The sequence below is a fragment of the Heliconius melpomene genome, chromosome 10 (genome assembly GCF_056956725.1).
Source record: "Heliconius melpomene rosina isolate 202511_hmr_F chromosome 10, ASM5695672v1, whole genome shotgun sequence".
Lineage (NCBI taxonomy): Eukaryota > Metazoa > Arthropoda > Insecta > Lepidoptera > Nymphalidae > Heliconius > Heliconius melpomene.
This window is the reverse complement of record NC_140398.1, coordinates 2,465,658-2,493,255: the sequence shown is the minus strand read 5'-3', so window position 1 is coordinate 2,493,255 and position 27,598 is coordinate 2,465,658. Positions and strand designations below refer to the sequence as shown.

The following is a 27,598-nucleotide window of genomic DNA, read 5'->3' as shown; positions in this document are numbered from 1 at the left end:
GTGGTTTTGAATAAAAACAAAATAACATACCAAGTTAGTAACGAAAACCATTTGATATTTACGTTTTGTATCTATTCAATCCGTGATTTCTATTTACCCTATTTATGTAGAGATTTGTAATTAGTACTTATATTGAAAGTGGGGAGCGGAGTGTCTTAACAATAGGTTCCCTCTTTCAACCCTGCTGTGTGCAGGATACAGCGTAAAGCTGATAGACATGCTATAATAAATATACTGCTTATTTAATTTAAGCACAGTTAATATTACAATAAAAAGATAAAAAACATTTAAAAGCCATTTTTTATTATATATTTTATATGTCTTCTGATATATATAAAAAAAAATCCAAGGAAATGGCTCAAATAAAACAGCATTACCATTATGCAAACATAAAATTTATATTTCTACTTAAAAATGCAACATTTTATCAATATCTCATATAAAAAATAAGTACGTAACAACAAATATTTAATTTGCTACCTCGCAATGCTATTCAGAATAAAGCATTTCACATCACCTAACTTACGATCGAGTAATACTTCAATACAAACAATTTCGGATTTATATTATTGTTAATACTAAAACGAGACAAAATACAAGAGTTCGCAGCATAATATAAAATATTACTCGATCTGGCACTTTGCAAAGAAATATTATTAATATTAGCAGATTTATAGATAATCTGTAAAATTGTTAATTATTTTAAAAAATACTTAACGACTAAAATTAAGACAGATAAGAACAAAATTGTATTACCTAATATGAATATTAACGAACAGAATGTTTTAAACTAGGAAGTGAGAATAATATTAGAGGTTGAAGGATTATTTAAGCGTTTATTACACCACACTTTCTAGTCCACTATATCATGTAGGTTACTAGATGTAGACTATTGTACATGTATGAAAGAATGAATTAATGTAAATTAAACAATGTAAACCGGAAGTATAATGTTTAGAATGTAAAAATGTTGTAAATTAAAAAATGGAGAAAAATGTTAATGTTTATTAGATAAAAAAAAAATAATAAGCCGTGACGCTTATTTGTAATTACCTCACCTAGTGCACTAGAAGTAATGTGGTGTAAAGGCTGCTTGAACATTTATTGCAAAACGAAATACAAATAAAAATATTAATAAGTTTATCACTATTTCGCATACGAATAATTTAAAAAACATATCTAAGACAAGATAATATTTCACATTCTAAGACACTCACGTTAAATGATTTTCAGTATCGAGGAATAATTGTTATACAGGGTGGAAGAAGCAGCGCTTCTTTTACTGAAACTGCATATAGGGAACTGCATATAGGGAAAAGAACTGCAAACCCAGAAGTAAAAAAAAATAATCAAGGTACCTCAACAGTTTGGATGTAGGATTTTTTTTTTCATTTCACGATTTTTATCCATACCTGTATTTCGTGTCACGCACACATACGTATGCCGCTTTGACAGGTGAGTGTGTGCGTGCCTATGTTATACTTTACAAATGGCGTGTTATTTTAAAACGATAATTTTATTATTTATTTTGTTTCAAAAAATAACTTTTTCATTTTTGGGAATTATTTTTTTTCTGAATTATATTAGGCTTTTATAGAGTAGTTAAGACTGTGGTTTCATTTAAAGTGGTGCTGACAATTCCACCCTGTATAAAAAACAAAAATATATTATGTAATTAAAGCTATATTATGTTAATCGTAAGCTGTAATTAACCAATTGCTATCCTATTTCTCTCAAATGTGACTATACTAAAATCGTACAGGCTGTTGTATATTGATTTACTGAAATAAATTAAGAATGTTTTAAAGTAAATATATTACTTATAGTAAAAATAATGAAAAATTTTGCCCAAAATGGAACGGAAATGTACGTAAGTTTCTTTTTCTAATTTCTGATATTGTAGCTCTAAAATGTTACAGCATTTATTTGTTTGTGTAGCTTCATGCTGTATAACCACTTTCCGTTGAATTCTGGAGGCATTGCGTGCTCGAATTTATCAATATTAAATGTACTTAATAAACATAAAATTTGGATAAATTAATAATATTCCAGTTCTCTTCGTTGACTCTATGATAATTGGTATAAAATAAAAATAATCAGTTTACTCATCAGTGTAAGTCAAATTCTAAGAAAAAAAAAAAAAAACTTAAATGTTTTTTTTATTTATTTCAGCAAATTAATAATACGCGAGTATAAGCTAAAAATAATTTATTACCGTTACTTCAACGGGTTAAACACTAACTAAATCTAACATACTCGTAAAACGTACGTAAGCGTAGATGCTAATTATTAACAAATTGTTATTTCCAAAAATGTTATAGGAAATAACAGTTTGAGAGCAGAACTAAGTATATTATAATATATAAAATATATTTGAACATTCTTAAATAATAGTAAAAAATTGTATTGAATTTCGAAAAATAACTCGGTAACTTCAGTTATAATTGACAGTTTATGCATATACAGTGTTACTTACAAGAGGGCGGTGGAGTCGTTTTTAATTTATATATAAAAAGGACGATGTAGCAAACCTAATTAAATAATGCAATGAAATAATACACAATAGGATTACACCATTACTTATTATTAGTATTTAAAAATAGTTAAAAGTTTAAACGTAGAGGTAGGTTAAAATGAATAAAAACAAAACACATCAACTTATCAGAAACTAAATGGTATTGACAAACAATATTAAGGAAAAGTGAAATAGCTGCCAGTTTGCTTATAAATAGTAATATTGGGAAAGTCGATAGACTAAATATTTACTATACGTATAGGATTAAATATTGCTAATTCATGAAAAGTATTTCACGCAGATACCATATTTTTAAAATCAATAAAAAATAAAAACATTAAAATAATGGGCTCTTGAGGTAATTACAATTTTTTATCAACAAAAATAAAAATTCAAAGATTACTTAAATGTATTAATAAATATTCATACTAACCAACCTCTATATAAGTTTCGTGTTATTGTATTTATAGTCTAAAACGTTTAAAACTTAATGATTTGTTTACACACTATACAATATCCTAGACAACAATATGTGAAGGGAATCTAGCGGTATTACACAGATAGAGTATGACTGGACGAAATAAACATTTCTTGTTTAGAAAATACTAATAGATCATGTGTCTTATTATTTATTTATATCTTGATCGATTTACTTTTGGATATTTTTTAGGTTTCTGTAAAAAAATGAGATCATGTTACTTTTTTCTTATTTATATCTTTAGTAAATAAGTAGTAATAGTTTAAATTCAATTTTTTAGTTCCACCAATAACTCAAAAGCAAACATAGAATTCTTGTAGGTATATTGGCCGTCCGTCTGTCGGTCTATTTAGTGTGTCAAGACCATTTTCCTCGAGAATCTGTGGATAATTCAACTAAATCATTGTGGTCGTTTAAAAAACCCGCAAAACGCAAAGTACTTAATCAAAATGATAATTTAACAGAAAGAGTTTATTTCATCCAGTCGAAAAGAAGACAAAGATCAAACGCCACACATTTATTAATGTTATTGTCAGACGATTGCTTATAGAAGTCGGAAGCCACAAGAAACAACAATTGCATTTGACATTAACAACATCGAAAAATTCATACAAAACTCGTTAAAAAATGTCCAAAATATTCGTTCGTGTTTTTGTGAACATTTTAGCTAATCAAGTACGTATTTGTTTGAGGAACAATATTGATATTATGTATTGAAAAACTACTAACATCAATTAAAATTATACTTCAATTTAATTATATTATATTACATAAAATGATAAGTATTGCAATGTTATCGTCATATTTAATATTTATATTCAATACGCAATACAATAACAACATAAACTTGTCTTCATTTAAAAGCAATGTAGGTTCGAATACCACCAATTTACAACTTTCAATATAAAGAAATAAGATAAACCTAAAGTATGACATACAATTAGTTAGTTTTCAAATAGATACAACATTTTGTTCTCCAAACAATTTTCCTCCAATATATCCCGATATTGTCTTTACTTGATATTTCCATTTAATCTGCCCTATTTATACTTAAATCGAACTTTAATTATAAGCTTTACTTTTCGTAAAAACATTAACTTCCTAAATTTGATATTAATTGTCAATGTAGCGATTTTTTATATTAGGTAGTTGAAACGTGGCCTATGTAATACATTATTAGTTTGGGAATATTTATTAATGGTCATAAAATAATAAATAATGAAATCTTTACATGTAAAGTATTATTGCTTTATATTTCCATTTTGATTATGATACTAAATTCTAATAACATACATAATTCTAGATATAAAAACTAAATTAAACACATAATCAATCACTTAAATACTTAATACTTACTAATACAAAAAAACGAAACATAAGTATCATACTTACATAAATAAGAAAAGTATTTTTTGTGTAATGACTTTGTAAAATAAAGTTTATTATACAACTAAGTAAAAATATTAATATTTCAATTTTAATTCTTTAATTACCAATTCTTAAATAAAAATACCTGTAACTGTTATAAATGCATAACTTTTTATCCCTATTTCACCAGAAAAGATTATTGAAGCAAAATTTAAGAATTTGTGAAAAAATGTGTTCTATATTTTTCGTCACGTTTAAATTTCAACTCTTCAAATTTTAATAAATAATGGTATGTGATATGCACGAAAACATTTTGTGCGTATTCATATATTTCTCACTTTATGTTATATAACAAATATAAGTATAACAAATAAATATAAAATTATAACATGTACTAATTTTTACACATTCGAAAAATGCTATTGTCCAAAATTAAACAATGAAACAAAAAGAATATAGTAGACCGTTCTATTAAGCAACAAAAATATTTTTTCAAAAAAATAATCCAAGATGGTAGTATATATTATTAGAACACTCGCCATTTTGAATCAACTTATGTATCATTTACGATAACGTGATTTTTAGTTATTTATGGAAATAATGTTGATTTTTAATACAAATGCATACAATTATTATAAATTTATAATGTATATTTATGAGATAGGTCTAGGTTTGACATCTTCAACTTGTATGAGTTGTTCGATCGGAATTAAGGACAATTCACCACCTAGCATTGGTGCGGGAGGACCCTGAAATTAATGTATAATTAAATATATTAATTATATTTAAAGTTCCGTACCTCTTAAGGAAAAAATGAATATTATAAGGGTATAAGATCACTTTGTTGTCCGTCCGTCCGTCTGTCTGCCTGCCTGCCTGTCTGTCTATCTGTCTGTCTGTCAAGAGCCTTTATCACAGGAACGCTTGGAGATATCAAGTTGAAATTCATATCATATACTCAAGTCTACGGTCCCTTGATTTACTGAAGAAATTGTAATTCTACATTTACTGAAATAAAAGATATGGCCGTAATATCGCAAAAAAACGCGTATTTCGACACTATGAAGGGAATCAAAATTAATAAGGTACTTCCAGAACCTAGAGTTATGAAATTTGGCAGCTAGCATCTACCGGTAGTACTAGTTCAGGATAAGATCTAAAACTATATATTTGTTGTGGAATCCTAAAAATAATAGCCTTAAAAGGGGGACAAAAATCCTAAAAAAAATTGAACGGAACCATCGATGGGCGAGACCGACTCGCGCTTATCCGGTTTTTTTAAATTAATTTCTAATTTTGTATTCAATACCAATTAATATCTTACTGGTGTGGTGTGAGGTCTCTCCGGTGTGTGAGGAGAGTGCTTATCAGCCGCCATTGCAGCTTCTCGTGCTTTGCGCAATCCCAAAGAGAACACAGCGACTGAACGTACTCGTTTTACCAGCGCTGCTCGAGCTCGAGACCGACCTGGGAGTTCAAATCAAATCAGAGTAGGCAGTAGGAACCTAGTGTTAAGACACTCCATTTTCCACTTTTCGCCGAATTCTGGAGGTATTGCGTGTCAAATCTGTATTATTTATTTGAATATCTTTTTCCGAGCAGTGGTTTTTTGTAAGTTTTATATTTAGGAGCACGGTTCCCGCCGTATCCCGCACATAGCAGGATAGGCGAAAGGAACCCAGTTTAATGACACCATTCCCCACGCACCACCGAGTTTTCGAGACATTGCGTGCATTGAGTAGCGGAACTGAGCGCCACGCTTTGTCTTGTTACCAGAACGAACAAATGAAAATATTAAATATTTTACTCCACTGAGACACTCACAACAATCATCAATATTGTGTGTTTATTTGTAGTATCTATTTAGAAGTTTTCTATTAATGCTGCTTGCGCACTGTTGATCACTATTGAGTTTCGCCACTCAACATGCAATGTCACGAAAATTAGGGGACGCATAAGATAGGGAGTGTCTTAACACTAGGGTACATCTGTCTACCCTGCCATATGTGGGGAAAAAGTGTGAAATTACTTTTTTATTAACGTTTTTTTTTGGCCACTGACTCCAACTCCAAAAATAAGAGATTTTTGAGCAACTTATGAAGTACATTCAATTCACTCACTACTTTTATCCTTAGGTTTGTCATCCTCACTGGAAGTAGCGCTAGTTTCCATAGATGGAGTGATCGACACTGTCGAAGGTACCGCGTTCAAATCCGGTTCAGAACCACCTGCACTTACGCTGCCTGACAGCTCCTAAAATATTCAATTAATTGTGTGAAGTAACACTACAAGCTGACAACTAAAACTATTTTATTTCTGATTACTTGTTTTAAATTTCTCAACCTCAGTTGAATTGAAGTGAAGAATTATATGAAAAATACATATTTCTTGTTCTTTATAATTGATCAAATTATGATCCCACAATTAATTTGATGAAAATATAGTTTTTGACGTCCAGGCCGTGTCCAGCGATATCGGAGGAGTTAGATAAAACGTAAACTCAATATAATCCATCCATCCATCAATTTCGATGATGACGTCATGATGTATAGTAGAATAAACAAAAATTCAATGCTAACGCTTATGCATGTAAGAGAAAAAAATCATATGAATATAGTAATATGATTACATATAATCATTTTCCCGCCGTAGTAAGACTAATTGCAGCTTTAAACGCCGTTTTGGATTAGGGCAGAAATAATTATTATTTTGTAAGTTCCTTCTGCATATCCTGCAATGTGGCATATTTTATATATATATATATATGTATTTTAATATACAATCATATACCCTACCTGTAAAGTGGGATTAACAAGTGGTCTATGTGGGTGCGGTATGCAGTGCGCGGAGCGGTGCAAGGGCTCGTCACGCAGGCGGACACCTAGCAGCGATAGGGGGGCGCCCACACCCTCCTGTATGTATGTATATATCTTTTTTTAGTACATCCTTAAGTGCATATTATCTATATACTTTTTAATTTTATTCGAAATAAAAATCGAAATAAATTCGCGAGATCTTGACAGAAACATTAAACTGAAGCTACTTTTATTTTTTAAAATACTAACCTTACGACGTATAGGTTTAGTAGGACTGACATCTTGTAGCATTTGCAAGGAACCTGTTGTAACCGGCTCCGTTATAGACGCTGCTTTAGGCCTAGAATCATGTAAACATACATATATACATCTCATATACTAATAAACAGGTTTATACGAAGCGAGTGGAGAAGAAAGCATAATATATAAAAAAACGTGCCATGAAGAAAATGTGTGTATAGAATAGAATAAAAATATTGGGATTTTATGTATTTTAAACATAAATATGTATAATTGATTATATCATTTGGTTAGGGTGTGTAAAGATTGATAGTGACAAGGTAATGTTAGATAGCAAAAAGCGATTTAATAGAACTATCGTTTTACCTTCTTGTATATATGTATTTTGCATACAATATTCGGTATGGCCAAGAAAAACTACGATTGAGAGGTAAAATTTATTGCAAATAATAATTACAATATTTAATAATTATTAAGTAATAATAAGCTTTTACATAGATAATAAATACTGATTCAATGGAATGAATATATAATCTGTAACTACACACCGTTCCAGGCATATTACTTGTGTCAAATTAACTGAAAACAAAAAGAATAAAACTAATTTAAAAATACATGAATGTATGGATCATGTGTAAGATGGCAGCTACATACAACTAAAGTATGGTATTTTTATATACTTAAAATATGATATATGATTTTCTTGAATAATTTGTTTATTATCTGTAGTTTTCAATAAACATGTATTAACAACATCGATTTACACATCTTAATATACTTACCTGAGTTTTGTATGGACAATTGGACATATGAATTATTTAGTACATGCGCGTACATACATAAGTGTGTTATATTTGTATAAAATTTATTATAACAAATGCATCATTCACACTTAATAATGACATGCAATATCTTAAAGCTACCATACGATGATACAACATAAAATGTCAAAGTATATTATTATAATATGTATTAAATTTTTATTGATCCCTATAATAAATAACATTTTCTGTTGCCAATGTCACATTTTATTTCAATATATCAGTGTCGACGATATTTTGCAGTCAAAAACAAAGTGATTACTCAAAATTTCAATACAATTGTTAACAAATTGAAAACATGCAAGGAGAATTTTTTTTAATGTCAGTTTAAGTTTATTTGTTAAAAATTTACAATACACTTTAAATCACTCAATGAACTGCGAATATTCTAGAGTTAATATTACCTATGTCCTGCCTTTATGCTTCTAATTATAAGTCAGTTAGTAATTACGTTTTTTAATAAATAAGAATATTCAAGCATTATTCCATATGTAGCAGGATGGGCAGAGAGAATTTAGTGTCAAGACACTCCTTTCTCCACTTAATCCATTCATCAACGGTACTTAACGCCACACTCTATGTCTCAGAACGGAAAACTGGAAATAAGTCGTGACTCTCCTTTTGGAGATAGAAACCATAAACTTCATGTTTGCAAACACAGACACACACATTCACCTGAACCGCAATATCTTGGGTATTCTATCAATAATAATGGGTCTAGTTTAAGGCTATGGCTTATCCAGTTTGAACGCGGTGGGTGAGGCTCCAATCTTCATGAGAATCGAACTGACAACCGTCACGTTTCTAATTGAGCCACATAAACACACTCACCTGAAAGGCGGTATCTCGGGTATGTTGCCGATGTTGATGCGCTTCGTGGGCGGCTGAGGTTTGTCTACTTTGGGAGTGGTGGGCGTGACCCCACGCGTCGGCGTGTTGCGGGTCGACGTGCGTATGTCGTCCTGGCTGGGGCCTTCCGACTGCGGAATTAGGTTATTAATTATATGTGACGTTAGAGATGTATACTAAAAAAATGAACATATTGTTTGCTGAAAATATTTACAAAATATACTGTTTCTTACGTTCTTATAACGTTAATGACAATTGAAAATAACTTATCACAGATTATGTTATCAAATAGAAACTAATAAGTTTAAAACTAACTACTTAAAATACGTATAATAATATTATTTTAATGCTATTACAGCTATTTACATCTTATGTTGAGCAATAAGATTTATCATTTGACGAAACTGATTTTTTATTACAATATCACGGACATTTTTGGCTCATGCCGTTTTGCCGGTGATGCTTGTGATTGGTTCATTAATTATAGTGGGTGAATCCACTCATAGATAATTATTACGAAACGACAAAACTAAAACATAAATATTGCATACTTATACTTTAAGCTATAAGGACAAACAATGGGTGCATCTTAATGCTTTGTACTATCTAAAGTATCATCTGGAAACCACACCAAGAAACAAAAAAATGAAACCCACACTCACCAACAAAGGGGCGTGTGCATTCTTAATGGCTTCCCGTCTTTGATATTCCACTTTGGCCATCTCAGTCGCCAGCCACCCCGGTATCTCCGGTATCGCTATACGTAGACATAGCACTATTACTAGTACCACGTGCTGATGACAATGTATTCACATTAATTTAATAATATTAAAAAAGTCCACTTCACGCTGTATCAGGCATGGCACAGCGTAAAGTTGAAATAAAGTGAAAAACATTTCAAACTAAAACCAATACAAATCTAACTTACCTCCAACGCAACAATGACCAATATGGTCTGCGCTGGAGTCGCATCTGGTAACAAGCGGTGCACGGGGCCGGACAATCCTATTAAGGCGCAGTTCACTAAAACTGCTACAGCTACCATTGCTTCCATTGCGTGCTGGAAGAATAAAATACTGTTTTATTTCTTTTACTAGCGACTCAAACGCGGCTTCGCCCGTTTCATGTTATTGTTATATTACAGACAAATTATACAGAATGTTGGCATTTATAAGTATAATTTCACAATCTCATACATTCTTTGACAAGTTATTCTTAATTTCTCAGTATGTTTCCACAAAATATGCTGTCAAAATGTTAACTGTTCATATGTTCACTATAGTTTATTAGTTTCTGGCTATCAGTCAACCGACACACATGTACACGCACCTGCCAGCTGCCTATACTGCTGACGCGCTCGCCGAAGGGGCGCTGCGCCACGTGGCACAGCTTGAAGGCATCGGCGCGCACCTCGCACGCGTTGTTAAGCAGCGCGCACAGTGCTGCCAGCGGGAAGGCTGCCGAGAACAGCACCACGTGGCCCAGCTGCGTCAGCATCTCCAGGTACTCCGCAAACGTGCCTTCGTACTAACATTAACAGATATACCGAATATAGCAGGCTAGACAGAGATAACCTAGCGTTAAAACACTCCCACGCATCACCCAATTTTCCAAACATTGTGTTAAATGATGGCCGCAATTTGTCTTGTTACCAGAATGGGTAAATGAAAATAATTCATTACCCCATTCTTGTTACAAAGACAAATTGCGACGTACAGTTACACGTTTGTTCCGATACGCTACGGCAGCCTCAAATATAACATTTAAATACCCATTTTTTCTATTTCAGTATTGCCATTAATATATATATTTCTCTATAAATCGTAATAAATATTGAAAACCATATTATATGTAGGTAAAAATTAAAGATACGTTTTAACTTCACGCCGTATCCCGCACAGTAGGGAAAGCAGTGTCAAGTTACTTAAGCACTATCCATTCTCCAAGTTGAATAACAAAACTCAACGCCGCGCTTTATGATATTCAATATTATTACCTTAAACAACTGAGATTCTAACTCAGCTTGATGTATGACTTTCTGAGCGAGTGGCTCTCTACTGTCCGAATCTCTTCTATCTTTCTCCTTATCAGTGCTACCATTAATTAGCATTTCTGGTTGATCTCCCGACGACGATGTTTTCTTTTCGAATAATTCTGTTAGTTGTGCTGATGTCGGTACTATGAATGTGAAGGTAATAAATAATTTCTTAACTTTATATAAATATATATATTTTTTATATCTATAATATCTTCTCCCAATTAACTTCATTCGTCTAAATATTTAATTTTACTAGATGTTATAATGTATATAATTTTAAATTTCTAATTATTAATAATTAAAATACTGCGGATCAACGTAAAATGTACAAAATCTATATAATATGTAAAATTTATAACACTGCCAATATTATTGCTTCTTTTGAGCTTATATATAGAAAAAAATTAAAAAATCATACTCACTCTTACTTGGACTCAAAGCTCCAAATACGTCGAAACAAATCTTAGCTAATCTTAAGTTTTCAATGAGGTATGGCAACGCAGATTCTTTTAAATTGCCTATTATTTGACGAGTTATAAGTAACACAGCTAGTTGCTGAAAAAATACATATTTTTTTTATTTTCAAAAGACAAATTTTGTCGTTTATTTTTTTAAACCGTCATTTTTTTCTAATCGACATAAAATCGTTAAGACCTCTACGATGAATCGATATATAAAAAACCATACATGCATAGTCTCATATAAAAGAAACGCACGAAACTGTCGCCTAATTCACCAATTAATACCTAAGCATATAGTATAGTTTGTTGTTAGCATTTGTAAATTCAACCCGCACATAGCAATTATAAGTTTTTTTTTTCAATGTTAAATACTTACTTCTTTCAGCTTATCCATATCCTGCAGATAAAATGCTATGTAGAACAAACTCATGAACGAATTCACAAACTGAAACTGTAAAGAAAAACAATTACATGTATTTTTAATTACTCAAATTTATTTAGGGATTATACATCGAAAGCAATATATTACTATATTTATAAGGTACCATTTCGTAATGTTTTCTTTCATTTTGCTTTGTAATAAATATTTCAAAATCCAGAAAGGATTACTACTTTAATATTAACTTATATATTACTTTAATATTAATGTGATATTATTTTATGAATAATTATAATATTTATATTATACATATAATCATTTTTTTAAAAGGCCAGCATGACACAGGGGTACAAATGTGTGGAAGCACTCGAAAAATGAAATATTTAATATATTCATTCCCTCGCTCTGGCGCCGGGGCAAAGCGCTCCGTTGAGTTACGCCACTCAACACGCAATGCCTTCGGAATTCGGCGGAGGAGCGAATTCCGAAGGCATTGCGTGTTGAGTGGAGAAGAAGAGAGAAGGCTTCAGCGGAGAAGAGAAAGCTGCGTGACTAGGCTCCCTCTGCCTACCCTGTTACAAGCGAGATATAGCGTGAAACTGATAAAGAGGCAACTTTTTAAGGACAATTTTAAAAACATTACGAAAATGTACCTTAATAACTTATCGTAGTCACTGACTGAAATAAAATTAAAGTGTCATGAGAATGTGGTGATTGTGAATTTGTAATAACAATGATTATTTTGTTAATTATTTCAATTTTATTTATAAAATTATGTAATGTTGAATCGATAGCTGTTATTTATTTACAACATGTAAAATGTAAAAAAAAACTATTTAAACCAAATTTACGTCATGCAAATATTATAATAGCGTGCACAGATTAAAAACATAGCATGCTTAAAGAATGCAGTTTAAAAAGTCTAAGCTTCATTTTTAACATTAAAATCTATGTTAAATAATATTTTAGTGTATTTAAAGCGTGACTTTACGGCATTAGTTTTTAGCATCAAATACAAACCAATGCTATTTTCAGTATCAGATGATTTTCATACTTTGTCTCGAGTCGATAGTTTTCTGTTTATATATCGTAGAAGTTACCATTATAACGAAATGTTGTTTCATCCATTCCAGTTTGGTAAGCGGTAAAGAGAAAATAATATGCGCTATAGTCATATTTTACCACTACTTATTAATATTTTCATCTACATTTACTTGGAAAATGACTAAACAGATTTTTTTTTATTATGGATACGCTATTTAATGTTTTTTTTTAATTATACGTGCTAATTTAATCTACTCAGATCTAGATCAAGTCTAGAAGAAACTTGGAAGATTATTGCATGCAAAAAAGATAAAGTTTTTGTAATGTTATTGATCAAATGTTGCTATTAAATGAAAAACTCACTCAATATACATAGAAATGTAAGATATTTGAAATATAAGTATAATAATGAAGAGTTCTTTTAATGCTCAGAAGGGATTTTTTTTATTATTACTTTTTTTAAAGAATTTATAGAATTTTAGTACACACATACAGTTTAAGTAGTGGTGTATATAATATAAGAAATACCTATTATACAAAAACATCGAATATATAGATTATTAGGACTAGTAATTACTATTAGAGAAAGGAAAAAGTTACTTTGTGATATGCATATAATATCATCTATGTTCATAAGCATTAACATTTTTTATCAAAAAATATATTTTACAGGGTACTACGATAAAAAAACTGATTAATTTACTTATTATTATTAAAAAATACCTTTGTCGTTGAGCCATTTAGCGATTCTGGCATAAACTTCTTCTTCTACCGCAATCAAAATAGCGAGCAGCGCTCGAGGAATCCAACTAAAATAAAATATTGTGTCCTCCCACCAGTCCTGTATAGAAGAATAAAATAAAATATTGTAAACTATATTTGTATAGACCTATCTTATTATGTTATGTTGACATTATATATCAAGCAAAATTTAAGAAAAAACCAAACATCTACAACAACAATAAAGATACTAAAACATGATATGCACCTGCGTCCTCAACAAGACAAACGTCGCCAACGCCGCCACGCCCAAACAAATCAACATCAACGGCAAAGACACGCAGTGTCGCCACGCGCGCCGTCGCCACGCCGCGTAGTGCGGCTCGGGGCGCCCCGTCACCTCGCTGGTGGCCATGTCGCCCTGGTACCCGTACATGGAAAATGTGTTATTATTATTTTTTTCTTTATTTTTCATTTTTTACATAACTTGTATGTAGCCTATGTATTTATTCTGTTGTATAAGCTCTATTTCTGTGTAATCAGTTCAGTACAAGAGTAGAAGGAATAGTAGTCCAACTTTTTGTAGACCCCACTTATTTTTTTTTGTAGACCGTAATTTTTTACCTTTTTATACTATGTGTAAAGGAAATTATATCGTACTTTGAGTGGTAAACTATGTTGTAAAAGTTTTACTAAAAACTCAATATTATAATAAACTTTACATATTTAATGAATGATGCATGTTGCTAGAAGAATCTATTCTTAGAAGTTTATTAAACATTAACTGCTTTTTATTCTATGCTAGTTATCTAATAATGGGATATAATGAGACAATGTGTTTGTTCTGTTTATGTTAATTTGTTTGTTTTTCATTTTGTGTTTTAGTTAATTAATATCAATTATGGTGTAATAAAGTATTAAAATAAATAAAATAAAATAAATAAATAAATAAATAAGTATTCCTGAGTCCATCTGATTCTTTGCGATAGCAAAGTTTTATACGGAAAAAAGTATAATTTCCAGTCTAATTTTATATCACATCTTCAGATTGAAAATTAACTAGCTAGAAAATTGATTTGAATCTTTAAATACGCTTTTAACGGTTAGTTTTTCCACACACAATAATCATAGGAATTTGATTAGGAATTTGGGTCGTAGATTACTTTATTAGGGAATATATTATCTATATTTACTAAAGTAAATAAAAAATATTTAATGGTATCTATCGCGAATCAAAACATGTACGTGTATAAATGAATATTTAAAATATAATTTCATCTTAAACATAATCTCACTAAGGCATTCAAACATACAAAAACATCTAGGAACCTTTATAACATGAAACCTAATGAAATATGAAAATGATCAACTATTTCACGCAAATGTCAAACAATTTCTATAAAACAACCTTTTTAACAACTAAACTATTCTAGTTTGAGACACTAATATAAGAAAAATAAAATATAATCTTTATTATGAACCTTGTATCCACAATCATTAGCCGAGTAGTACTAAGAAAGAAATATATATGTATTATTTATTTCAAAACGATATTTTTAAAGTGTTATTCCACAATAAAGAGGGAAAAATATTTTTCTTAATGTTTTTGTGTGTGTGTACTAAGTAGCACTTTACAAATTTATTCAAGATTCGACCAAGCGGGATTCGAACTCGTACCGTTCGAATCATTTTTTTTAAATATTTTTAGTAATAGGACTTTTTTAATTATGATTTTAATAATATTACCTGAAATAAAGGTCTTGGCTCAATTAAGAGCTCGTCTCTTTGGTCTAACGTTCCCCATCTGTATGCAAGCACATTAGAATATCTGTAAATAAAAAAAAACATATGCAAAAATCACAGCGTCCAGCTATAAATGTAGTGGTTGTGGGTTCGAATCCCACTCGGAGGAATGAATCATTTTCATTTTTTGGGTTTGGTTCAAACAGTCTTATAACAAATAGAGACTAAATAGAGAAGGCGCTAAATTATTTCATCACAAGAAAAGTGAATGAAATACATAATTTTTTTTGTAATTGTATATATTTAAAAAAACCGCTATATAAATGTATTTGAATGTAACGGGATACAGCGTGAAAATTGAAAAAAAAACAAAACAAAATTTACCGTTTCCATGTTTCCAAATAAACACAAGCCCACAAAACGTTGAACAGTGAGAATAACACGTACGCTATATCTTTCCAATAATCATTGGCTGTTCCCAACCAAACCTGAAACATGCATAGATAAATAAAAATAACAATATAAAAGCTACACTATAATGTTCATATAAAAAAAATAAGCACAATGGTATAGCGTCTAACTTTGAACGCAATAGTTATGTAATATATTTTCATTTCTCCTCTATATTAAAGCCGGGTTCCACAGCAAGTGGGGCGAGCGATAGAAACCAGATTTTAGACAAAGGGCGGCGTTAAGTTACGCCACTGAACACGGTGTTTTTGTGAGAACGAAGGTTCTTTTACTAGGTTTCCTCTGTTTTAAACTTATAACTTTCTTATAACACAAATATTAAAATAGCAATTTCTTACCCAAAAAACGAATCCCACCACAGCAGGTACTGTGAGTGATTGCGTGTAGTGTCCCAGCCATGCAAAATACATTGCTATTTTCACACCGAAATATTCACTTATCTCATCTGGAAATTAAATATTATATCTTGATGTATATAAGGAAAAACAGGTATAGAGAGAAATGGTACAGATAAGCTGGAATAACAAAAACTCAAATACATAATTTATTTAACCACATACATACATTGAAATGTAATAAAATATAATAATATACAAATGAAATATTGTATACTGCTTGCGAAAATTTTGCGGACAGAGTGGTAAGAAATTTGACACAGTTATAATTTATATTCAAATCATTATATACAGCCATACGTACCCAAAGGTTGCGGAGAGAACAGAGTTTTAACCCATTTCCTTCGTAGATTCTCTAAAGACGACCGCTCGTGGAGAGGAAACATACTAGCCACTACACCACGACTTACACATGCCGGTACTGTGGAAAATTATTAAACTTAGTAATTTTCTTAGATCTTCAGTTTAAATTGAAAAAAAAAAAGAATTCATCTGATGAAAAATCACATATGCTTTATATAAGTGTAATTTACCACAATCTTATAAATAACTAAAATATATTTAAGAATTCACGCATTTTCCTCATGTAGCAGGACAAGAAGAAACCAAATATTAAGACACTTTCTTTCATTTTCGCCAAATTTTAAGATACCGTATTTTTAATGGCAGAATCCAACGCAACGTTTTGCCTTAACTAGTTCATCCCCAGTGGCAAAAAAACCGACAACCACGGTAGCCGTATTAAAATAACCATTATCTTACAACAAACTACAATATATGAAATCCATATGTCATAAAACAACTCTCACCGATACTCTGTCCAGGTCGCAAAGTGAGCGCCGGCTCCAACGCATGCTCGTCGCCCGGCTCCGCTCGCGCGGCCTCCAGCACATGTTTCACCAGAGCGCCCCGTTCTTGTGAACTTAGTAATTCTGCCGCTGTTGTGCCCTGTAATTAATCTTAGATTAATAAAGTACAAAAAATTACAGGGAATTTTTGATTTGTTTTTACTTTAAGCTTAATCTCATATGTAGTAGGAAAAACATTGAAAATCTCTATTCTCATGAATTCGAAACACTGTGAGTTGACTGGCGAATTTCATTTAGACATTTGGTCTGTACCCTTTCCCTCTATACGATGTTTTTTTTATAATATTTGACCATTCTAAATATACCTATACTCTAAAACTCAGCTAAAACGAGTTTTATCTTATATCTACATTTTAAGTAAGAATATTTCACTTATTCAGATGAGATAAGTGTATATTTTGGAGTGAAACTAGCAAACAGCAATGTATTTAGCATTGCTCGGACATCTCTTACAGTAAATGTCTTCCACTACCGGAACGTGGAAATAAAAATGAAACAATCTCAATAGTTAATGTAATAAAAACCAATTTTCTGTCAGAGGAAATCGTACCCAAAAATATAGCGATTACAGTAAGAAGCTGTCCCATTGTACCAATGATTACTGTGAATTTGTAATAATATGTTAAATACATATAATAAATTATGTTATTTTTTAAGTAAGGAAAATGACATACTGTGTGATATGATAAGCGGTTTTCCTATTGTATCATTTCCTTTACCTCTCCATAATAAAATTCATCTGAAATCACCTATGTTTTAGACATGCAAAAATATTTATATGTGTACAAATATATACGAGTATAGTACATATGAAAGATTTAATAAACAAGAATAAACATAATCAATTTTAAATATACTCGTATTCAAATATATTTAGATGATTTTCACATTCCAGGTATTTTGAGAGAGAGTTTGAGATATACGCTAGATTTAATATGAAACGTCTGAAGGTTTATCCAAGTGTATTCAAAGAATCGTTGAAAAGCGGTCGACGTGCTTAATCTTTCCCGAATCTACCTTTAAGCATTCCTTACTCGATTTCCAATAATGGTTAAAGATAAAGTGAAATATATTATACACAATATTATATACTTTACATAAGGTAGGGAAGTGTATTCGAAAGTGTCTTTTTGTCAGAGAAAACCAAACAAGTGTAACATGATCGATAAATGAAATGAAAATATTAAATATTTTATTTCCCCGAGTGGGAATCGAACCCACAACCGACACGTTACAGTCGCGCGAATGTGCCCCTGCATCAAGGCCTCATATAAATATAGATTCTTTAGTGGAAAAAGAAAAACAACCTTTCTATAAGTGTAAATCAAATGCCAATAAACATTATAATCTTAATAACATTAAATAATGGCCATGCAACAAACACTCCAATGATTCAATCGCATGTATTATATTATACATATTGTAGCTCGAAGCTTCGTTTGCGTAGACACATTACGAACAAAATCCCACTTTTTTTCTATATAATATTATTTTGGGACTTTCGAGAATTTCTCTCTCATTGCCTCTTCGTTCTTTCCTTCGTTCCTTTCTTAGTAGTTCCCTACAAAATTTCTACATTTAGAAATTTTTAGTTTCAGTTGTACAAAGTTAGTCAGTCACTCATTAAAGGTAGCGATTTATATAAATACACCTTTATTGTAACCTACAAAAACTGAAAATAATTTATATAGGTATATAATATGAAATATAAGATAACTCCTATATTCAAAGTTTTTTAAAACAAGCCATTTTTCACTGGGAAGCTTTCCCGAAAACATAAATTCCAACAGTAAACATTATGTTAAACAAACGGGACCGTCGTAAAGTGTAATATCATTTACATTAAGTTACTATGGACCTAGGAAAGATATATATATTTTACACAAACATACTTTTATGAGCACTTTTGAATTATGAATTTATGAAATTTTGACAAAAGTAAGTATTTTTATTGCAAATAAAACATGTCAAAAGTGGACTTTTTATTAAGAAATTTATAGACGTATGAAGAAATAACGCACTATTTTTGCCGAAATACCTTAATAACGACGTAATTTAGTTTGATTGAAATGTATATAATAGCATTCTTTCTTTTATCGTAACAAGAGAACAATTTTCATTAGCTATTGTATGCCTGATCTTTATCAATCTTTATTTAGTACACTGTATAGAAATAGTTTACTTATTAATATTTTCATCTCTTCGCTCTGGCATCAAGACAAAAAGCACGGCGTTGAGTTCCGCCACTCAACACCCAATGCCTCGATAAATTCGCGGAAAGTGGGGAACAGAGTGTCTTAACACTAGGTTAATCTCTATCCTGCTCTGTATGTGGGATACAGCGTGCAGCTGACTTAATTTTTTTTATATATATATAGAAATGGTATAGAAAAAAGAAGTACGTAGTCCCGCTATAATATATTTTCATACAATTCGTGAAACACAAAAATGGTTTCAGTTGTTACTTAAGAAAATGATGTCTATTGTTGTATACGTTTATGAAATATGAATAATTCAAAGCTATTGATTATCGATACCATGGCACAGTTTGCCATGGCTAGATTAGCTTAGTGTTCAACTTCCATTTTCGAGATATGGTTATTTCCGAAATTACAATAATCTCCAGGAAATCAATGGATTTACATATTCCACTTTTTCTGTATCTATGAACCTAATGGTTAGTAGGCACGAGTTTAGCTTAATATAAAACATTCAGATTATGTGTTTTATTTTTTTTTATTATTTTAATATGGTTTTAGTCCTAGCATTGATCAAATTCAATAATCTATATATATAAAAGGACTTGTCCTCACTGACTGAGGTAAGACGCACGCACAGCCGTAACCGCTGTGCGTAGAAACGTAAAATTTGGACAAAAGTTTACTTTCGTAATCTGGACATCCACTAAGAAGGGATTTTGAAAAATTTTAACCCTAAAGGGGTGAAATAGAGGTTCAAAGTTTGTATGGAAAAAAATTTAAATCGGCACCGATTTTTATAAAATTTGAAATTAAGATTTTTAAAAGTATTTAATTAAACACGTGTTTCATCGTTTTCTAGAATTATCCCCCTAAGGGTGCAAATAAGGGGTTGAAAGTTTGTATGGGAAAATTATTAAATCGCCACCGATTTTTATAAAATTTGATATTTAGACTCTTAAAAATATTTAATTGAACATATGTTTCATGGTTTTCTAGAATTCACCCCTTAAGGGTGCAAATAAGGGGTTGAAAGTTTGTATGGAAAAATCTTTAAATCGCCACCGATTTTTATAAAATTTGAAATTTAGACTCTTAAAAATATTTCATTGAACACATGTTTCATGGGTTATTAGAATTCACCCTTAAAAACGCAAGCGAAGCTGCGCGCGTCCGCTAGTCTATATATACGCGTCCGCTAGTCTATATATATAAAAGTACTTGTCCTCACTGACTGAGGTAAGACGCACGCACAGCCATAACCGCTGATGGTAGAAACGTGAAATTTGGACAGATGTTTACTTTCATAATCTGGACATCCACTAAGAAGGGATTTTGAAAAATTTTAACCCAAAAGGGGTGAAATAGGGGTTCAAAGTTTGTATGGATTTTTTTTTAAATCGGCACCGATTTTTATAAAATTTGAAATTTACATTTTTAAAAGTATTTAATTGAACACGTGTTTCATCGTTTTCTAGAATTCTTCCCCTAAAGGTGCGAATAAGGGGTTGAAAGTTTGTATAGGTTTTTTTAAATCGTCACCAATTTTCATAAAATTCGAAATTCAGACTCTTAAACGTATATAATTAAACATATGTTTCATGGTTTTCTAGAATACACCCCCTAAGGGTGTAAATAAGAGTTGAAAGTTTGTATGGAAAAATCTTTAAATCGCCACCGATTTTTATAAAATTTGAAATTTAGACTTAAAAATATTTCATTGAACACATGGTTCATGGGTTATTAGAAATCACCCTTAACTAGGCAAGCGAAGCTGCGCGCGTCCGCTAGTATTAAATAAAATAAAAGGGCTTGTCCTCACTGACTGAGGTAAGAAGACGCACGCACAGCCTGAACCGCTGATGGTAGAAACGTTAAATTTGGACAAAAGTTTATTTTCTTAATCTGGACATCCACTAAGAAGAGATTGTGAAAAATTTTAACCCTAAAGGGGTGAAATAGGGGTTCAAAGTTAGTATGGATTTTTTTTTAAATCGGCACCGATTTTTATAAAATTTGAAATTTAGATTTTTAAAAGTATTTAATTGAACACGTGTTTCATCGTTTTCTAGAATTCTTCCCCTAAGGGTGCAAATAAGGGGTTGAAAGTTTGTATAGGTTTTTTTTTAAATCGTCACCAATTTTCATAAAATTTGAAATTCAGACTCTTAAACGTATATAATTAAACACATGTTTCATGGTTTTCTAGAATTCACCCCCTACGGGTGCAAATAAGGGGTTGAAAGTTTGTATGGAAAAATCTTTAAATCGCCACCGATTTTTATAAAATTTGAAATTTAGACTTAAAAATATTTCATTGAACACATGTTTCATGGGTTATTAGAATTCACCCTAAAATAGGCAAGCGAAGCTGCGCGCGTCCGCTAGTATTAAATAAAACAGTTTAATTTACAAAGTCTTGTTACTCTTCAAGATCTAAGGTACTTGAACTGTATTAAGGTAAAAAAATACGGATACGTAGGAAGATAAGTTTAGATTAGTAAAATATACATATATAAAAGAGAACACCAATATCTGAGTGGACTATTGAAGCTCAAAAAATCTCAATTTCATAGAATAGATACTTGAAAGCCCTCTATCGCTCGAGACCCACTTACTAACATTGAAGGGCCAAACTACACACTAAACTTAAAAACAGCTTTTTCTGCAATAATTCAGAATTCCAGTAGTTAAGGAAAATAATTAATTAACCAATATAACCTTAACCGTTCATATATTCACATCATCATATAACCTCACATAAAACCTATATGGTTCAAAAGCGTAAGACACTTTAATTAAATGCTTAAATCATTTCAAAACGACTAGTGGGTACTTAGTGTGAATTGAGCTTTAATAATTTTTTTTAGCTCTACCATAGCAGGGAAGCAGAATAGAGGAAGGGAATTAACTTTAGAGCACAATTCTCTACTTAGGTATTTTAAAAACATTGCGTGTTAAGTGGAGGAACTTATAGCCGCGCATTGTTTACCGAAGCGTGAAACAAAAATATAATAATACCTTTCCCTCGAATGGGGATGGAACCAACAACCATCGCGTTGATAACCAGAATACGCCACGAAGCTCTCTAATAAAAACGGTATCATTTGAGATATAAATAAAATATCTAAACTCAATAATGACATTTAGGCCACGGTCATTGCCGATATGGGACACGAGAGTACGACTAAAACGCGAGAGATTTAAGTAGCTTCTTTGAAAAAGAAATGCTTTTCAAACATTGAACTTTATTTATGTAGCATCTTGACATCTTCTAGTTACATTTCATTTTTAGAATATTTTTTTCGTAAAACGTTCTTTGAAATCGTTTAAGCAACATTTTCTTTTTAATATATTTTTTTTATATATAAATATGATTAACGTAAAAGGTAAATAAAAATGTAAAAGTAAAAGTTCCTATATAAAACTTTTCATTTACTGTAAATTGACATATGGTCCTTGGGGGTTATAAAGAAAGCATAAGTGCTCTCTTTGTTTCGAGATTTTTTTCTTGAAGTTAGTACGATAACGAGATTTTACGTTTAAATAGATTACGCAAAAGAAGTTGCGGGCGATGTCTAGTAGCAGGTATGTAAGTACATATATGTTGAATATTAAACTAAGAATTTCAACGCAGCATATTTTCAACTCTCACTTTTAAAAAATTACTCAGACAATACTCTAATCATGGTCTCAATAAAAAAATACCACGTCAGTTCTATTATGGTTGACTGGACTTCTAACGATTGTAAGCAACGGAAACAATACATTTCCCTGACGTAATTGCTACTACTATAGAATCATAATATCTAATGAAATGTCGCGACGAAATGTTGAACCTGAACCTCATTTAGAACACAATGGTCACGAAAAGCCTTTTAGCTTCACGCTTTATCCCTAGCGGGGTAGCATCAACCCGCACATATCTAAACTACATGCCTTGGTCCTCATGCTTTACGTCACCTTCTCAAGTAACATGAATTCTGTGTCTCGAAAGTCAACTGTGGTCTCTTCTTGGCTCTCTTACCACTTCTACTTATTCCACTGCCTACTATTTTGAAGAGATTATTGAAACAGAATGTAAAAGAATAAAAACTTACCTTTTGAAAACAATGCATATCTCGAACAGTGAATTCCTTATAGCCACCTCCGAATTCCGGCTTCAGTAGTTTCGGTAGGTGAATCTCTTCTGCAGTTTGTAATAAGCTGGTATTCAGGAACAAATATGATTATTACTAAATTATTATTATTTTATAATCATATTATTTAATTATTTCTATAAATTATGAAAAATATTGTTTTGAATAAGCATTGTTTTTTAATAATTTATTGGTGAAATCGAAATGAACTTAAATATAAGCATTCAGATAGACCTCTTTTATACTTTTTTTTTTCATCTTCATACTTTTTCCAGGATAGCGGAGATGAGTAATGAAAGTTATGATTTATTTGTACCAGACCAGAGAAACCAAAATTATTTAAAATATCTTCTCATGGGAATCCACATGGAACCCATAACCATCACGTGTATAGTCAGATATTGCACTGCGCCATGATGATATACTGACCTAATATATTGACATAATGTAATAAACCGCCTAATTTTTATAGGTATATCAATCCTAACAATTATCAAAATTAACAACTAATTTGTCCAATCATCACAAATCGGTCGTGCAGTACCACTTACACATCGTCATCGGCTGTAATATAAAAGGCGGAACGCTGTGAGGAGGCGTGTTGTCGCACACACACACGCAAACGTGGCCGACTTCCACGCAATTTTTGGAGAAGCCAGAGAAGCATGCTGTCTGGAAGACCTGCGATGAAAATTTTATTGATTTTATTTACGTTATTGCCTTCTTAAATAAGTATACTATTCAATAAATTTATAATGTTTGTAATAAGTTTAATATTTACCAAATAGTTATCATTATTAAATTGTTTAATACAGTCAACGTTCAAAGTTATCACAGTTTTTACTCGCCTAGTGTAGTCAAAATCGCTGTTTAATACAAAAATGTAAATATTTTTTATACATTTTTTGTTATACAAAAACAGAATTTCACAACAAAACCTAGGCATGAAAGATCTTTGAAATGTACGACAATCGCCTTTAGCCAGGCTTTGACAAAACAACGCCTTTCTACAAAGGGAAGGCAAAAAAATACTGTACAATGTGCAATACGGTGAACGAGTCGTGTCCCTGAAGTTAGGTTTTCAGAACTGTTACGCTTTATTCAAAAACAGAAAAATCGTAAAAATCAAATCAAAGCTACAGCCAACTGCAGACCAAACGCGACCACGACTCGCCGACCGTACTGTAAAGAAGAAGCATCAATCTGTTTCCTTATCTAGTCTCTACATTCGCCGCTGAAACTGGAAAGTTAAGTAGATACTTCATGTGCCAAATTGCCTTGCCAAATGTCTGCAGTTTGATTTATAAGTGGGGATTACTTGTTTTATTATATGATTTATGTTTAATACTATTTTTTACGATTCTCTCAACTTGACCGCGAATAAAAAGACAAATATATCGAGTATAAAACAAATAATATCTTCTTAATTTTTATTCGACTAAAAGATATACATAACAATACAATACAGATAACATTATTATTATAAGTATTTTTTCTTCTATTATCACCAATATATTCTTTTTAATTTCACGAAGCTCTCGTATTCGACAAGGTAAGCAAAGTGAGCTAAACGACACTCAAGGGTATTTATAAACCTCCGTATATTTTATGATAAAAATATTCCAGAGAATATTCGTGTACACTTTATATTTTTATATCTATAATCTATATATATACTTAGTTATGTGAGTATATTGCGTGAGTACAAAAGAACTAAGAGACACGTAAGGTTAAGGGTCACTGGCCAAACCATTAATAGTTCAACGAAACTTTCCAAACTTTTGTGTATATTTAATATGGTTATTTATTTTTAGGTAACATTAATTTGTATTTAAGTTTCAAGACTCAGAAAAAACCACTGAATTTTTACACGATTTACGATATCTCAGCGTAATTTAAATAGGGGTTTATTTTTAATATTTTCTATAGACGACTATTTTCAACTTTTTATTTTGACAATGAATGTACACTATCTTGAAACTTAGAAGGTAGTGTAATTTTGAATAGATAAAGTTTTTATTAAACTTTCAGGGTACTTTTTTAAATTAAAATGCTGGGGTGGCCACAAGATGATTCGGGGGTGGGCAGGGCCTATGATATGATTACGTGCTTAATAGTATGATATACTCGTACATATAACTTTGTAAATATATAAAATAATGTCTACAACACTTACAAAAAATGTACAACACAGAATTTCAGATTGATACTTTTACATAGTTATTCAATACATATAGTGAATCGGCAATGGGAATATTTAATTGAAATAAACTTTTATCTAAATTAATTTATATCATGTACAATTTTAATTTTCAACTACCTAATGTTATCTGCAATAACTATTTTACGATAATGTGTTCCAGTTTAGATGTGGTTTTTATTTATTTTACCAATAATAATATTATGAAAAAATTTTTTTTTCAATTTAATGCCTAGTAGTATAATTAAATAGTATTTTTAATAATTTTATTTAAAAAAATTTAAGTTATTATGATGGAATGTCTCTTCTACTCTTGTAAAAAAAGAGTAATGTTATTAAAATAATTATAACAAAAAAATTGCATTTCCTTAACCCACTCAATTGCAGCCTCGAATTCATAAGTCAATTATTATTACATATTTACATCAAAACATTACTTACCTTTTGGAAATATAAGCACAACATCAGTCTGTTGTGTAGGAGTTGAATGTAGTAACAATCGTCTAGGATGCATTAAATGGGCTCCCAGCTGGCCCGCCATGGGCAGGCGTCTTCTCAATTCTCTTCCAGCTGCATATTTTATTTTTAAGATAATTAATATAGTATGAATGTATGGATCATGTCCTTAAGTTAATAAGAAAATTTATCTAATCCACATAATATTCTTGTTAAATACTTTATATTATTTTCCATAGTTTCAAAACTATTTAATTTTTGAACTAAAAAAGTATTAAAATCTCAGTATCAAATAAAATTATGTATTAAACTAAACTTGTTTTTTTAAATAAAAATACGTATTATAAACGTAAATATAATTTGTTTTTTGGTAACTACTTTAAAATAGATTTAACTGTAGAAACAGCATATTATACGAGACGTTTACATCATACTTCAATTAATGATCATAGCGCACCTACACGGCCCGACCAATAAAACAATAATATAAAAGTAATTCAAAATAAATAAAGTTTTTACCGCTATCCAATTTATCTTTAGCAAACTCAGCAAAAGATTTATGTTCTTGCGGTGAAGAATGAGTACTACTTCCGTTTTCTACTTTCTCATGATTGCCGACCACACTATTATCACCCTCCATCACGATTGCTCAAAAAGCCGACGAACAATGAATCTGGCAAGGCCTTCAATGATCTTACATCATCGATTACAATAAACCAACTAAATAACTACGCACTGACTCACTGCTATAATAAAGGGCTTATATTTACGAGACCTCTAAACTATTTTTTACATTTTATAAATATACGAATAACACGCAAAATATTTTTTTGAGTACGCTCTTAATAAATTAGTGCGCGACAAACAATCATCTGTCAGAATTCAAAATTGATTTTTGGCCGCCATTACTTCAGTAGTATTGCCAACGTTTATTTAAAATTAGCCCTTATAAGTACAGTATCATTAAATGATTATCTATTAATATATACGTACGTTATTATTATATTAATATATACGTACTCGTGGGTTCATATTTCAACATTTTATTATACTTTGTATAAAACAAAGTATAATAAAATGTTTTTGTTGTATGTTTTTTTTGTATATTCAAAGTACATTGAAATAAATTTCGACATAAAATGTTAATTGTGGTCTTAGTATATACCAAAAATATATGTTAACCAAAACTAAATTAACTAAAAAAACCGACAATGTATATAGTATAATATCCTCGTAACTAATATCATCGTTAAGTTTTTGCAAGAATATAAATTTTATACCAAATTTGGCTTTGGTCATTTTAAAAAACTATAGGTAAGTACGTCCCTAGTATATGATAAATTGAATTATTAGTTAATATTGTATATAACACAAAGAATGTTATTTAGATTCATAACT

General features: G+C 30.8%; 1 protein-coding gene across 2 annotated transcripts; it reads right to left on the bottom strand.

Annotated features, from left to right (window-relative positions):
* Positions 1-373: 373 nt before the first annotated feature.
* On the bottom strand, positions 374-27,109 carry LOC146535152 (anoctamin-8-like). Of its 2 annotated transcripts, XM_085190895.1 has the most exons (24): positions 26,720-27,109; positions 26,186-26,314; positions 24,096-24,225; positions 23,506-23,611; positions 17,148-17,286; positions 16,643-16,759; positions 16,282-16,388; positions 15,857-15,960; positions 15,476-15,557; positions 13,998-14,150; positions 13,733-13,850; positions 12,986-13,041; positions 11,963-12,037; positions 11,548-11,680; positions 11,084-11,265; positions 10,417-10,614; positions 10,016-10,147; positions 9,750-9,881; positions 9,070-9,218; positions 7,427-7,517; positions 7,157-7,273; positions 6,482-6,614; positions 5,686-5,828; positions 374-5,110 (listed from the first exon to the last, which is right to left on the bottom strand). In XM_085190895.1, the coding sequence occupies exons 1-24, from the start codon at positions 26,838-26,840 to the stop codon at positions 5,015-5,017; spliced, it is 2,943 nt and encodes a 980-aa protein (XP_085047021.1). In that variant the 5' UTR covers positions 26,841-27,109; the 3' UTR covers positions 374-5,014. The 2 variants fall into 2 exon arrangements, with proteins under 2 accessions (XP_085047021.1, XP_085047022.1); XM_085190896.1 differs by lacking the exons at positions 374-5,110; positions 5,686-5,828; positions 6,482-6,614; positions 7,157-7,273; positions 7,427-7,517 and adding an exon at positions 7,841-7,996 and having other exon boundaries at positions 26,720-27,107.
* Positions 27,110-27,598: the final 489 nt, after the last annotated feature.